Here is a 13,996-nt window from a genome sequence, read left to right on the forward strand (position 1 = left end):
GACGTGGACAGCACACGGAGTGCTGTCTGCATCTTTTGCGGCCCCATTGAAGTGATCGGGTCCGCATCCGAGCCGCAAAAACTGCGGACCAAAACAACGGTTGTGTGCATGAGGCCTTATCCTGTACACTGAATGGCACAAAGGAAAAAATAAAAATGACTAATTCGCCATTTTTGGTCTCTTCACCTCCCCAAAAACTGAATAAAATGACACAATCTAAAATGATATTAGTAAAAACAATATCAACCAGCCTGCACAAAAAAAAAAAGAGCCCCCAAACAACTCTGTAAATATACTGGTAAATATGAAAAAGTTATTGGGATCAAAATATAGCAATACAAAGAAAAACTATTTTAAGTATTAAAACAGAAGAAAAGAAACTGTTAAAATGTAGCATTGCTGTAATCGTACTGACCCACAGAATGAAGTTAACGTCATTTCCACAGCATAAGGAACGCTGTAAAAAAGAAACCCCAAAACAATGGCGGAATTGCGCTCCACCCCCCCCCCCAGCTTCTCACTACATTGTATGCAGTATTAAACGGTGCCATTAGAAAGTACATGTCCTGCAGAAAACAGAAAAACTTAAACGCGCTGCATCAGGAAGTGGTTAAAAATAATCCTGCAGAAACACAAGCCCTCATACAGCATACAAGCCTTCAGAATACAGTGACGCAAAAAAATATAAAAATTCATGTGGCCCTAAACAAGTCTGGTCTGGAGAGGGTTAAAGTGCTATGGGTTTTGTTGCAGTAACTAAAATTCATAATGAGAGAAAAAAATTCAGCCGAGCCAGCCAGGAGTCGAACCTAGAATCTTCTGATCCGTAGTCAGACGCGTTATCCATTGCGCCACTGGCCCCACATGTTAGGCAGCACAAGAATGCTGAATCTTATAGTAAAAGTCATTGCACAGGAATGCTGACTCTTATAGTAAAAGTCATTGCACAGCCCAGTTATTCAGGTTTCATTGAAACTCTGTCGATTATTGTAAACTGACTTTCATGAATAACAGCACAATAAAACTAAAATAAAAAATAAATGAATGAAATACAAAACAAATCCGAGCCAGCCAGGAGTCGAACCTAGAATCTTCTGATCCGTAGTCAGACGCGTTATCCATTGCGCCACTGGCCCGTACGAGTGCATAGCCCCCCTAGTGTTGTATTGCAACAGAACGTCACAGGTCGGGTTACATAATAGCGGAAATGACGTCAGGCGCGCCAGATTCAGAACCCGCGCTCTGGTATTAGGATCGCTAGGACTGGTCGCCGGTGCCCGGATTGGGGTGAGCGCACTGTGGACAGTTGTGAGGTGATGAAGTGCTCTGCACAGTATAGAACGGGGTGAACGGCGCCATAGAGAGCGCGGGGCAGAGGAGCCTCGTCTTCTGGGGACTTGCTCAGTGCCGCAGGGATGATGTCTAGTGTTCAGACCTGCAGATATATGCGGCAGCACAGGAGCTCCCTCACTGCCTTACACCAGTACACGGCAGTGATAGAAGGCATTATTACCTCACCTGCCCCGGCTCCCTCTGGAGGGCAATGGCTTATTCCCGGCGGTAGTAAGACCGAGCCATAGGGTTGTGTGACAGAGCGCCCCCTCTCACTGCCCGCTGTAATTGCCACCACTGAGGGGCGGTGGTGACAGTGACTGGCACATTGCCTTCTATCTGCCCATGTGCCGCCATACTGTGCCCAGGGGCTCTCATCTACAAAATGTCTGTCATATCTGAAAATACAAGGAGTCTGTGCACATCATGTCTGGAGTCAAAGGAAAGTTCCCAGCGTGTGCCCCAAACATATCCAGGGACCCCCATTCACATGACAGATGCCCCCTGGCCGTTCTGTATAAGTTTTGCGGTATAGAATAGCGCCATACACTACACACGATCCCATACAAAGGTAATACATGCAAAGAAAAACGTATCTGTGATGTCTCCTACCGGGCACACCACGGCCCAGCATCAGAGCTAGACATCGGGAGATCCTCGGCCAGCGTAGGCATGTGGTGTGAACAGCGCCATGCACATGTCTGCTGCAGCAGCGGTGACGTAGACGACACATGTCTGCTGCAGCGGCGGTGACGTAGACGACACATGTCTGCTGCTGCGGCGGTGACGTAGACGACACATGTCTGCTGCAGCGGCGGTGACGTAGACGACACATTGCTGCAGCGGCGGTGACGTAGACGACACATGGCTGCTGCTGCGGCGGTGACGTAGACGACACATGGCTGCTGCAGCGGCGGTGACGTAGACGACACATGGCTGCTGCAGCGGCGGTGACGTAGACGACACATGGCTGCTGCAGCGGCGGTGACGTAGACGACACATGGCTGCTGCACTCCTGAAGTCACTTGTGGTAAAGTGGCCTGGCCGAGTGCCGTCAAGTGCACCGTCTGCTCTCACGTGGATCCATGTGCTTCTGAGGGGGTGGTGCGGGGTGGTCTGTATGCCGCCTCCATACGTACATACATACATGTATCCCGATGGAAAGAGAGCTGTATATAAACACACTGGGGGAGATTTATCAAAACTGGTGTAAAGGAAAACTGGCTTAGGCTACTTTCACACTTGCGGCAGTGATCCGGCAAGCAGTTCCGTCTGCCGGATCCAGCAAAACGTATGCCAACTGATGGCATTTGTAAGACTGATCAGGATCCGGATCAGTGTTAAAAATGCCTGATCAGTCAGAAAAAATGCACTGAAATGCCGGATCCGTCTTTCCCGTGTCATTCGGAAAAAACGGATCCGGCATTTATTTTTTTCACCTTTTTTTTTGGTCTGCGCATGCCGGTATTTTGAATGCCGAATCCGGCACTAATACATTCCTTTGGGGAAAAAATGCCGGATCCGGCATTCAGGCAAGTGTTCAGTTTTTCTGCGACTGTCGCGTCGCAGTCGCAGCATGTCGCATTGCGACACCATAGACTACCATTACAAAAATTGTCATGCGACATTGTGCAACAAAATGTTGCGCAACAAATGTTGCAGTGTAGTTGTGCCCTATCTGTCGCGCAACTTATTGTTGTCGTGTAGACCTAGCCTTATTTCTGTCCTGAAAAGTCAAAATGACTGAACTGAAGGCATCCTGACGGATTGCTCTCCATTCAGAAGGCATGGGGATAAAACTGATCAGTTCTTTTCCGGTATAGAGCCTCTAGGACGGAACTCTATGCCGGAAAAGAAAAACGCAAGTGTGAAAGTACCCTTAGTCGCCCATAGCAACCAATCAGGTTCCACCTTTCATTTTTCAGAGCTCCCTTGTAAAAGGAAAGGTGGAATCTGATTGGTTGCTTTGGGCAGCTAGGCCAGTTTTCCTTTAGACCAGTTTTGATAAATCTCCATCTGCACTCGGTATAATATCGGATCACCCAGAGCCCGCGCTTCTTCTGTGGAGATCATTTCTAGTAAACGCAGTTATGTATTTTTTCCAGGCTATTTACCAGACAGTATGGACCAGAAAATACTGTCTTTATCCGCTGAGAAGAAAACTGATGGACTTCAGCGTTACCTCCAGAGCCTGAAAAATGCAGAGGTGAATTTGGGATACATCCAACCAGCGCCGCACTCCTTCTGCGTCCAGTTCTCAATACTGCCATACACTGTCACCAGGGATCTACCTATATAACTGGCTGCACAGACACATAGCCGTGGTCCACCTGATGAAAACGCTCTGGGCAGAGTTTGGGTGCAAGAAGGGCAATGATGACGCCTTCATTGCATTAAAGCCTAATTTGCATATTAAGAAAAAGTATAAGGCCTCTTGCACACGACCGTAAGGCTTTTTCAGTATTTTGCAGTCCGCAAAAAAATACGGATGACGTCCGTGTGCATTCCGTATTTTGCGGAACGGAACAGCTGGCCCCTGATAGAACAGTCCTATCCTTGTCCGTAATGCGGACAATAATAGGACATGTTCTATCTCTGAACGGAAATGGAAAGCATACCGAGTACCTTCCGTTTTTTTGCGGATCCTTTGAAATGAACGGTTCCGTATACAGAACGCAAAAAAACGGAATGTAAACGGGAAAAAAAAAAAACTTCTTGTGCAAGAGGTTTAACTCAGGAATGGAGCCTTTACAACAAAAGAAAAACTGTTTTTTTAATCAGGTGGACAAAAGCTATGTGTCTATGCCAGGGTTAGACAACCTCTAACGCTACAGCTGTTCGGAAACTACAACTCCCAGCATGTATACTTCCTCTGCTCGTCTCAGAACTGTCATAGAAATGAATAAAGCATGCTGGGAATTGTAGTTTCACAACAGCTGGAGTGCCGAAGGTTGCTCTCTGCATTGAGCTGCTCCATAGCTCCTCCCCCTGCTGTGAGTGACAGATGTAGCATCCAACCAGGAGACCACTACAGCCGTCACTCAGAGCAGAGGGGGTCTCGCTTCTACAGAAAATAAAAGCATCCATAAGACTACCTGCACGCTTGCAGATTTTTGGGGGGAAAATTGTGCGTCAATTGACCTGCAGAGCGGAGTTAGAAATCTGAAGCAGATCAGTTTGTATTGTGGAACCACAGCAGATTTCATGTGGATCTGCATCTAAATCCTGAAGTCCTAAATGAAAAAAAAACAAAAAACTTTTTTCCCTAAATTTTTTCTTAGCTCTCTAACCTGCTCCTGTTTTTGTCTCTGTATAATCCAGCCTCCTGTGATGTCTCGTCCCATATCTATATGGAGAGCCAGGGAGTGGTTTTCCTCCTCTAGTAGTTTTTTTTTTATTTTCTCATTTCATTTTTCATTTTCTCCTCTGCTCTCGTTTTGTCTTCATGTGGAATCAGCTGGAAAATGTACACAATTGGATTGACCGATGAATGAGGTAATCGGCGGTAGTATTACACTGCCAGATCATCGCTAATGAGGGCTACTACGAACGCTCATTACTGACGATTTGGCCGTCAGTTGGCCAGTCTAATACAGCCCTTAATCTGCTGACAAACTCCCTTTAAAGAGGGCTGTCCCATTACGACTTATCCCCTGACCACAGGATGGAGGATAAATGTCTGCAGAGCGAGCACAAGCACTCGGCTGTCTCCGGCACCCCCATAGAGCTGAATGGTGCAGCAGCGCACATCTGTCTTCAAATGGAGAAACACGGATCCCCGTTCTCGTGATCAGCAGAGGCCCCAGCGGTCGGACACCCACCGATCAGACTTATCCAATGGATAAGTTCTTGTAATGGGACAAATCCTGTTGTGTTCCTTGCAGAGAATAATAAATGTCAAAGGTGTTTTTAGGGACACAGCAGTGTCCCTCCGCTCTCGGGAGGAGTGGTATGTGGTATGCATAGGCATATATTTTATTATTTTCACTGTAAAGGAAAGCTTGCAGATTGCTTTTTCCTATATAGTCTGCCAACACACACGAAAAAGTACGTACAGGTGAAACTCGAAAAATTAGAATATTTAGCAAATGTCCATTTATTTCAGTAATGCAAATTAAAAGGAATTGCATTAGGGCAGTTTCACACAAGCGAGTCCATTGCGGGAATCGCGCTCTGTGTGTGAGTGTGATCCTCCGCTCTGGACTTGCAGGCGCGCACGGCATTATTATGATTTATAATGCTATGTGTCTCTGCTTGACCTTATTTCTACAGAATCATACTGACAGCTTTATGTCACTATGGTTCTGTGGAAAAAAGGCCATGCAGAGACACATAACATTATAAATCATGATAATGCCGTGCGCTCCTGCAAGTCCAGAGCGGAGGATCACACTCGCACACGGAGCGCGATTCCCGCAATGGACTCGCTTGTGTGAAACAGCCCTAATGCAGCTTAAAATTAGAATTTTGTGAAAAGGTTCACTATTCTAGGCTCAAAGTGTCACACTGTAGTCAGCTAATTAATCCATACCCCCTGAGCAAAGGGGACCTCAAAATTGTCACTTTGGGGTTTCATAAGCTGTAAGCCATAATCATCCAAATTATATCAAATAAAGGCTTAAAATATCTCGCTTTGCATGTAATGAGTCTATCTCGTATATTAGTTTCACCTTTTAGGTTGCATTACTGAAATAAATGAACTTTGCACAATATTCAAATTTTTCGAGTTTCACCTGTATGTCCTTTTTTTTTTTTTTTTTAACTTTCTGGTCAGTGGATGACATTTGTCACTATATGGCTACACTGTGGTGCGTGTAGCCTTCTACTGGAGCTATACATCTCTTCATAGTCCATATACTTTTTATGTAAGTCTCTGACACAATGTCAACAGTGCCGCAATTGTTCTTAGAAATAAAACAAGAGAAACCAATTTACCTACTAATACAGTGATCTAAAAAGTAGCCCTTCTCTCCTCTGCTGACACCTTTGTGATATGGTTTCCATGTTATGTAACTGGCGTAAAAGATCAATGTGCTGGGACAACCTTCCCCTAGTGAGGGCGGCATAGAAACTCCACTTGGCCTAGAGTTAAGTACAGTGGCGTTTAAAAGTTGCAAACACAAGGTTTGCGTAGAGGGAATGATACATTTCCCCCATATTTTTTTTATTTTTTATATCTTTATAAAGAAAAATCTTTGAAGCAGATCTCCTATTCAATGCCTTAAAAACATAGAAGAGTGACAACAGAAAACTCGCCGTTTTTCCCACTTAGGATAGTTTTATTTTTTTCCCAACTATGTGTAGACCAGGAGTGCGCTCTCCTCTACATATGCGGCTCGCAGGGGAGCGGGCCAACTATTTCTGTACTAGGGATGTCGCAGGTATCGAAATATCAGCAGCACAGGGGAGAAGGAAGCAGTCCCTCCTCCCCCCTGTGCTGCTGCCACCAATGAGAACACAGAGGGGAAGAGGAGGGGGCCTGTGGCCACTGCCACCAATGAAGTTAACTCACTAATTTTTTCAAATACAGGAGGCGGGTGCTGGCTGCAGAATCATATAGCCCCCACCCAACCTCTATGAGAGGTAGCTGAGATCCGCGGCAGTTAACCCCTTAGGTGCTGCACCTGAAGGGTTAACTGCCAGGGATCGCAGCGCCGTCATAGAGGCCAAGTGCCGGCTATGTGATTCTGCCGGCACCCGCCTCCTGTATATGTATTAAAGGTCAACGCTGTGCACGTCAGGTCACTGTGGAGAGGGCGCCACAGTCCTCAGAGCAGGGGTAGTATAAGCTTCCTACACAGTGTTTTTTATTTTTTTTATTAAAGTACTAATCATGGGGGTCTTATCTGACATGGGGGTAGTATGAGCTCAGATAAGACCCCCAAATCCTCATCAGACCCACAAAATAAGCCTCCCCAGTGCTCACTCAAGACACCAAAAATAAGACATCCCATGCTCACATCTCCCCTGTCATATCACCCCCCCCCCCCCCCACACACACACACATGATCTCAGAAAGGGGGTGGGGGCGGTCATCTGAGCATGAGGGGGTCATCTGAGAAATCTTGAAACACATTGTGAAAAACAAAGATTGCCAGAAGTCTCACTAAAGCTGTCTACATTACAGGTAGGAAAGGTGGTTTAAATGTTTGATAACTCAATTGCAGTAATACTGTTGTGTGCGCACATATTTGTGTTAATGTATAGCTTGTGGCTCCTGGCAGTAATACGTTTTAGTTTTTTTTTTTGGCTCTTTGTGTCTGTAAGGTTGGCCACCCCAGGTGTAGACTCATGAAGACTCTGAGCATGTGACCGTATCCGCTTTGTGGTCCATGTTGCATCCCCATTTTTACAGACAAGTATAGAACGTGTTTATCATTTTCCGGAATAAACTTAGTGTCGGTTCTGAAAAAACATAGACTAGGTCTACAAAATGCGGACCACAGACCCATTAAGAACAATGGGCCTGCAAATAAAATGTGGATGCAACACGGCCTGCATCCGTATTTTGCAGGCCCGCGATTTGTAGATTGCAAAACGGATCCAGACAGGTGCAGAAGGGTTAATTGTTAATTTTCCATTCACATCTACTACTTTTTCAGTAAAATAACATTTTCAGACATTGCTTCTGATCACACCCTGACTAATTTTCGGTTGTGGGGCCACAAGATGATTGAGTCAAGTGGCTAATAGTGATAACAGAATACAGTGGAGTCCATCTGGAGACCTTCATCAGTGCTGTATCTTTTATTTCAGCTGGTAAACGTCATCACTAAACATGCAGTGAATGGCAAAGAACTTGGCGCGCTATTACGTGGTATTTTTAAAGGTAAATGTCTATTTTCTAGCTGTGTTAATTGTCTATTTTATTTTCATTCGCTCATAACATTGCAAACAGTCTTCAGTAACTGAATAACTGATTTATTTCTGATATAAAACTCATTGGGGGTCATTTACTAAAGACCAATGTTTCGAGCAACAGTCGTAGGCTACTTTCACACTAGCGGCAGGACGGATCCGAGAGGCTGTTCACCCTGTTGGATCCGTCCTGCTGCTATTTCGCCGGACCGCCGCTCTGTCCCCATTGACTGTAATGGGGACAGGGGCGGAGCTCCGGCGCAGCACGGCAGTGCATGGCGAAAGATCGCCGGACTAAAAGTACTGCATGTCCGACTTTTTAGTCCGGCGGCCTCTCACAGCGAACTGCCATGCTGCGCCGGAGCTCCGCCCCTGTCCCCATTATAGTCAATGGGGACAGAGCGGCTGCACGGCGAAATAGCGGCAGGACGGATCTGACAGGGTGAACAGCCTGTCGGATCCGTCCTGCCGCTAGTGTGAAAGTAGCCTTAGTAAAAACCCTGCTGGAGGAAGATTCGAACAGTTTTGTAAGAGGCGCTCCTTCTGCTGTTCCTGCGCCGGAACTGAAATCTTCTCTAGCTAGGAGATAGAGTAGATTTTTGGTGTAATGCGCTCCAGTTTTCTGGCCCACATGTTGTTAAATGAGTCAGGCTGTGCAAGTGCGCTTGTGGCCCATTTACTCCTCCCCGGGATCTGCCCACTTTTTGGGAATGTGGGAGGGTGTCAGAAAAAACTACTCAAAATATGTGACTTTTTATGTCAGAAAACTGGTATAGAGCTATAAGGAATGACCCTCATTGTATCTGTGCAGGGTCTCCATGTTGTGAAGACACAGGGGTGTGCAGGAGGATTGCCATCTATAAGCACTGTATAGAACTCGTGGAGTCGGGAGATTTGCAGAAAGAAGTGGCAGCAGAGATGGTGGGCCTATTAATGCTTGAGGTAAATTTATTTGAAATGGTGAAAGCAATTATCTCAAATATTTTCAACGGGCTTATTCTAAGGCTTCTTTCACACGATTTTAAAAAATAAAGTTCCAGCACTCACGATTTCTTGGTAGCTAAAATCCTCGTCTTTATTCAGGCAGTAGAAAATAGTGTACAGGACATCCACCCACTAGTGCAGCAACATTGACGCGTTTCGATGGTAAATGCTCTTTAATTCTTTCCCGTTAAGTTAAACAAGTGCGGATGCGGTGTGATTTTCACGCATGGTTGCTAAGATGACAGTCTATTCACTGTATTATTTTCCCTTATAACATGGTTATAAGGGAAAATAATAGCATTCTTTAATACAGAATGCTTAGTAGAAGGTCAATTAAGGGTTAAAAAAAATAAAAAATTAACTCGCCTCCTCCTCTTGATCGCGTAGTTGCCAATCTCTTCTTGCTTCTTTAAACATGAGCTGCCGGCTAAAGGGCCTGTGGTGACGTCACATCACATGGTACAATGACATGGTCCATCACCGTGGTGATGGACCATGTGATTGGATCATGTGATGAGCTCAGTGACGTCACCACACGTCCTTTGACAGGTCCTGAAGAAAGAACAGGAGACCGGCAGCTACACGATCAATTGGAGGAGGTGAGTTAATTTAATTTAATTTAATTTTTTAACCCTCAATTGACCTTGTACTAAGCATTCTGTATTAAAGAATGCTATTATTTTCCCCTATAACCGTGTTATAAGGGAAAATAATTACGACTACACAACACCGAACCCAAACCTGAACTTCAGTGAAGAAGTTCGGGTCTGGGTACCACATTCAGTTTTTTATCACGCGCGTGCAAAACGCATTGCACCCGCGCAATAAAAACTGAACAACGGAACGCAATCGCAGTCAAAACTGACTGCAATTGGGTACCTACTCGCGCGGGTTTGCTGCAATGCACCCGGGACGCATCCTGAGCCAAAACGTGACGCCCGTGTGAACCCAGTCTAAGAGTGGCAATACACATTAGTCTCTTGTCAGCTGAATGCACTGAGAATGGTGGGTTCAGCTGACACTCTAATGCAGTGATGGTGAACCTTGTAGAGACCGAGTGCCCAAACTGCAACCGAAAACCCACATATTTATCACAAAGTGCCAACACGGCAATTTAACCTGAATACTACAGCCTAGTATAGTATATCTTCCATGTACTTTATCACTCAGCTATAACATCCTGCCTGCATGCAGTGTGCTGCCTGTGCTGTTCATAGTGTGCCCTGTGCTGATGAATGGCAGGAAAAGTCTAAGGCATATTGGTAACTTTTTCCAGGGTGCGGGTGCCCACAGAGAGGGCCCTGAGTGCTGCCTCTGCTCTAATGTGTGTGAGGAGCTACTGACTCCACCCAACAAAAGATGATGGTGGGTGGGGAGGACACACAAGGGTTTGGCAAAATGAATATTTTCACCTGATTCTTTTGATCTCCTGGGAGATAAGAAGTGTCTGGCAGCAGCTTTCTCCACTCTCCTCATAGAATACACATACACATTCCGCTGAGCCGAACATTTACGTGTATGGGGAAGCTGGGAGGAAGTCAGGAAAGATAGCTCAGGGTAGGTTATTAATATCAGATCTGACACCCGGCACTTCCGCTTATCAGCTGTTTGAATATAAAATGTGCGCTGTGCCAGCACTGCCTTCCCTTCATTGTTTACCTGCTTGCAGTCGACATCGCAGCGGCAAGCAGGTGTAATTACAAGCCATCCCATTCACTTTAATAGGACGGCTACTTCATATTCAAGTGTATAGGAAGAAGTCCCATGCCATAGAGGTGATTGGGACGGCTTATATTTACACCTGCTCACCGCTGTGATGTCGGTGGCGAGCAGGTAAACAATGAAGGGAAGGCAGCGCTCACATGCAGCGCAGCTTCTCTTCAAACAGATGATTGGTGCTGGGTGTCGGATCCCCGCCGATCTGATATTTGCAATTTTCTGTAACTGTAACTGGGGCTTCTGTTACAGAAGAGAACTGGCTCCTGTCGTGACATTAGTCACTGGCATCATGCTGGAGGGCACACAGTGATCATCTGTCATCATGTTAGACTGCAAGAGCTTTAAAACCATGCTGTGCATTCACGGTGGTGCGGGTTTAGAGCCCAGGACCATGCAGAATATAAATTACATCAGTGCAGTTAAACAACAAATGTCATTAATACAATTGACTTGAAGGGGATATCACACAAATGTTAAACTCTTTTTAAAATTATTTGACCCACTTATTTGGAGAACCTTCCTCCCTTTCTGTAGGTGGACAGCAGCTCATCAAGTACCTGCCAGGAGGCATTGTAATCAGATCTTGTGGTCTCCTTCCTTCCTGCATGGCAAATAGTCCCTCACTTATATATATACAGAAAGTAAAGCCCCCACAATTTAAGGTGGTCCAGAAAGATTAAGAAAGGGGGTGCTACCAGAGACGAAAATGTAACACATTAAAAATAGAACAATATTATTATATGTATATTGCAATAATCCTTCATTCCATAGTAATACTTCTTCTGGAATAACCCCTCTAAATTGCACGGGACATCAGTAAAATTCTGTGTGACCAATTTCTTCCAGTGCTCTAGGCACAGTTGGACAGGCAAAGCCCTGGGTGTGGGGAGTGGTAGTGGGACACGCTTATTTTGTTGCATATATTATTATTCTTTTCTGCTTATTGTCACTTTCAGGTTCATCAGCTGCCAGCACCATCTCTTCTTGAACTGGCCAATATATTTCTTGATTCAGTGAAAGCTGGAAAGATGTCCAGTGGAAAATCTTTGGAATTGTTTCCAAATGTGCTCAAAGCTCTGTCATCAAAGGAGACCTTGGTCTATGGCAATGGTAGTGTAATGGAGTCTGCATCAGCATACTCTGCATCTGTATGTCCCTCATGTCCTACCAGCTGCACAATAATGGAATGTTTCTGACAGATGGAATTTTTAATTAAAGGGGTTTTCCGAGTTATGTAAAAGAATAAAGCACTGTAAATCTGATGGTCTGCAATATATACATAAGCTAAGCAAGTTTTAGGCAAAAAATATATTTCCCTAGTTCTGTTCTGGCCCCTTTGTTGACATGCAGTTGCAGAGCTGTGGGGGCGTGTAACAACATGAATATTTGTATTTACAAGAGTAGGGAATAAGCTGACATTACAGGTCATTTGACACTCCGCTAACTAGAATGGTGCCACAGGAGATGAAGTAAGTGAATTGAAACCCATTACATTTGCTTAGTTAGAAACATACAAAGAACAAAATAATAACTTGGACAATCCCTTTAATCAAATTAAGCATTAATTACCAAAGACCCTGACCCTATAAAAGGACATCTAGCCATCATACCGTCCTGGCTGAAGAGGTTGTGGTTTCCACAACTTAGACAATTCTGGAAAGTTTGTTTTTCGTCCTGCATAATGGAATCCGTTATGCTTGACCCTAGACTTTTATTATGACGGATCAAAACGTAATTCCTCTTAAAGGCTTCCATTTTGCATTCCGTCATAGAATTCAGTTATATTCCGTTATAGCGGAATCCATAACGGCATTCCTCCACTGCCCGAACCCCGAATCCAAACCTGTAAAGGTCGGATTCGCTCATCCCTATTCTCATCAACCATTTGATGAAATTTAAGAAGTGCTTTTATTTTTCTCCAAGGTGAGATAACAGGAGAAGAATGCAAGAAGCAGATTATAAACAGCCTTTGCTCCAGCAGGTATGTGGAATTTCCATAGCTTGTAATTTAAAGCATGATACTTGGATTAAAGAGCATTTACCATTAAAAGGAAACAGGCCAGTCAGCTACCGTAAAGGCTGTCAGACTTTTTATCAGGCTTCCTATGTTACAGTATAGGGGTAGGTAATGTTTAGCATATAGCAGATTATTTACAGTGTGTAGAAGTAGGTAATGTTTAGCATATAAACTCCAAAAAATGGCATGGTGTTAAAGGGCTTCTGTCACCCCCCATTGTGCAATTTTCATTAGCCGACATTATGCTCTCAGATCTGTGCTGATTTCTTTTTTTCCCTATTCACATTGATTGTACTCTACTTTGCTGTGGATTTTCTGTGTGTGGTAAACACTGTGGGTCTCATTTATTAAAAACGGTCTTAGGCTACTTTCACACCTGCGTTCAGGTGTCCGCTCGTGAGCTCCGTTTGAAGGGGCTCACGAGCGGTCCTGAACGCAGCCGTCCAGCCCTGATGCATTCTCAGTGGAGGCGGATCCACTGAGAATGCATCCGCCTGCCAGCGCTCAGACTCCGCTCCGCTCAGTGAGCGGACACCTGAACGCTGCTTGCAGCGTTCGGGTGTCCGCCTGGCTGTGCGGAGGCGAGCGGATCCGTCCAGACTTACAATGTAAGTCAATGGGGACGGATCCGCTTGAAGATGACACCATATGGCTCAATCTTCAAGCGGATCCGTCCCCCATTGACTTTCAATGTAAAGTCTGAACGGATCCGCTCAGGCTACTTTCAGACTTAGAAAATTTTCTAAGTTATAATGCAGACGGATCCGTTCTGAACGGATGCAAACGTCTGCATTATAGGAGCGGATCCGTCTGATGAAACATCAGGCGGATCCGCTCCGAACGCTAGTGTGAAAGTAGCCTTAGTTGTCCATAGCTACCAATCCGAGCTCTGCTTTCATTTTATTCAGAGTCCTTTAGGAAATGAACTGTGATCTCTGATTGGTTGCTGTGGGCGACTAAGTTTTAGGCTAGGGCTACATGGTGACAGTTGTTGCACAAAAGTCGTGCAACAATTTTTATAATGATAGTCTATGGGTCGCAGTGCAATACCATAGACTATCATGATAAAAATTGTTGCGCCTCACA

General features: G+C 45.1%; 1 protein-coding gene and 2 non-coding genes across 3 annotated transcripts in view; 1 reads left to right on the forward strand and 2 right to left on the reverse strand.

Annotated features, from left to right (window-relative positions):
• Nucleotides 1-788: 788 nt before the first annotated feature.
• TRNAR-ACG lies at nucleotides 789-861 on the reverse strand. The gene has a single exon. It is a non-coding gene; the product is annotated as a tRNA-Arg (tRNA).
• A 202-nt stretch (nucleotides 862-1,063) lies between these two features.
• TRNAR-ACG lies at nucleotides 1,064-1,136 on the reverse strand. The gene has a single exon. It is a non-coding gene; the product is annotated as a tRNA-Arg (tRNA).
• Nucleotides 1,137-1,221: 85 nt separating this feature from the next.
• FANCI (FA complementation group I) overlaps nucleotides 1,222-13,996 on the forward strand; it is a 111,587-nt gene continuing 98,812 nt past the window's right edge. Inside the window, exons 1-6 of the mRNA XM_040414155.1 lie at nucleotides 1,222-1,287; nucleotides 3,438-3,538; nucleotides 8,089-8,161; nucleotides 9,002-9,132; nucleotides 11,850-12,003; nucleotides 12,817-12,874. Of these exons, the coding sequence (XP_040270089.1) occupies nucleotides 3,455-3,538; nucleotides 8,089-8,161; nucleotides 9,002-9,132; nucleotides 11,850-12,003; nucleotides 12,817-12,874 (500 nt within the window). The 5' untranslated portion in view covers nucleotides 1,222-1,287; nucleotides 3,438-3,454. The remainder of the gene's footprint in view (nucleotides 1,288-3,437; nucleotides 3,539-8,088; nucleotides 8,162-9,001; nucleotides 9,133-11,849; nucleotides 12,004-12,816; nucleotides 12,875-13,996) is intronic.

This window comes from Bufo bufo, chromosome 1 (genome assembly GCF_905171765.1).
Source record: "Bufo bufo chromosome 1, aBufBuf1.1, whole genome shotgun sequence".
Lineage (NCBI taxonomy): Eukaryota > Metazoa > Chordata > Amphibia > Anura > Bufonidae > Bufo > Bufo bufo.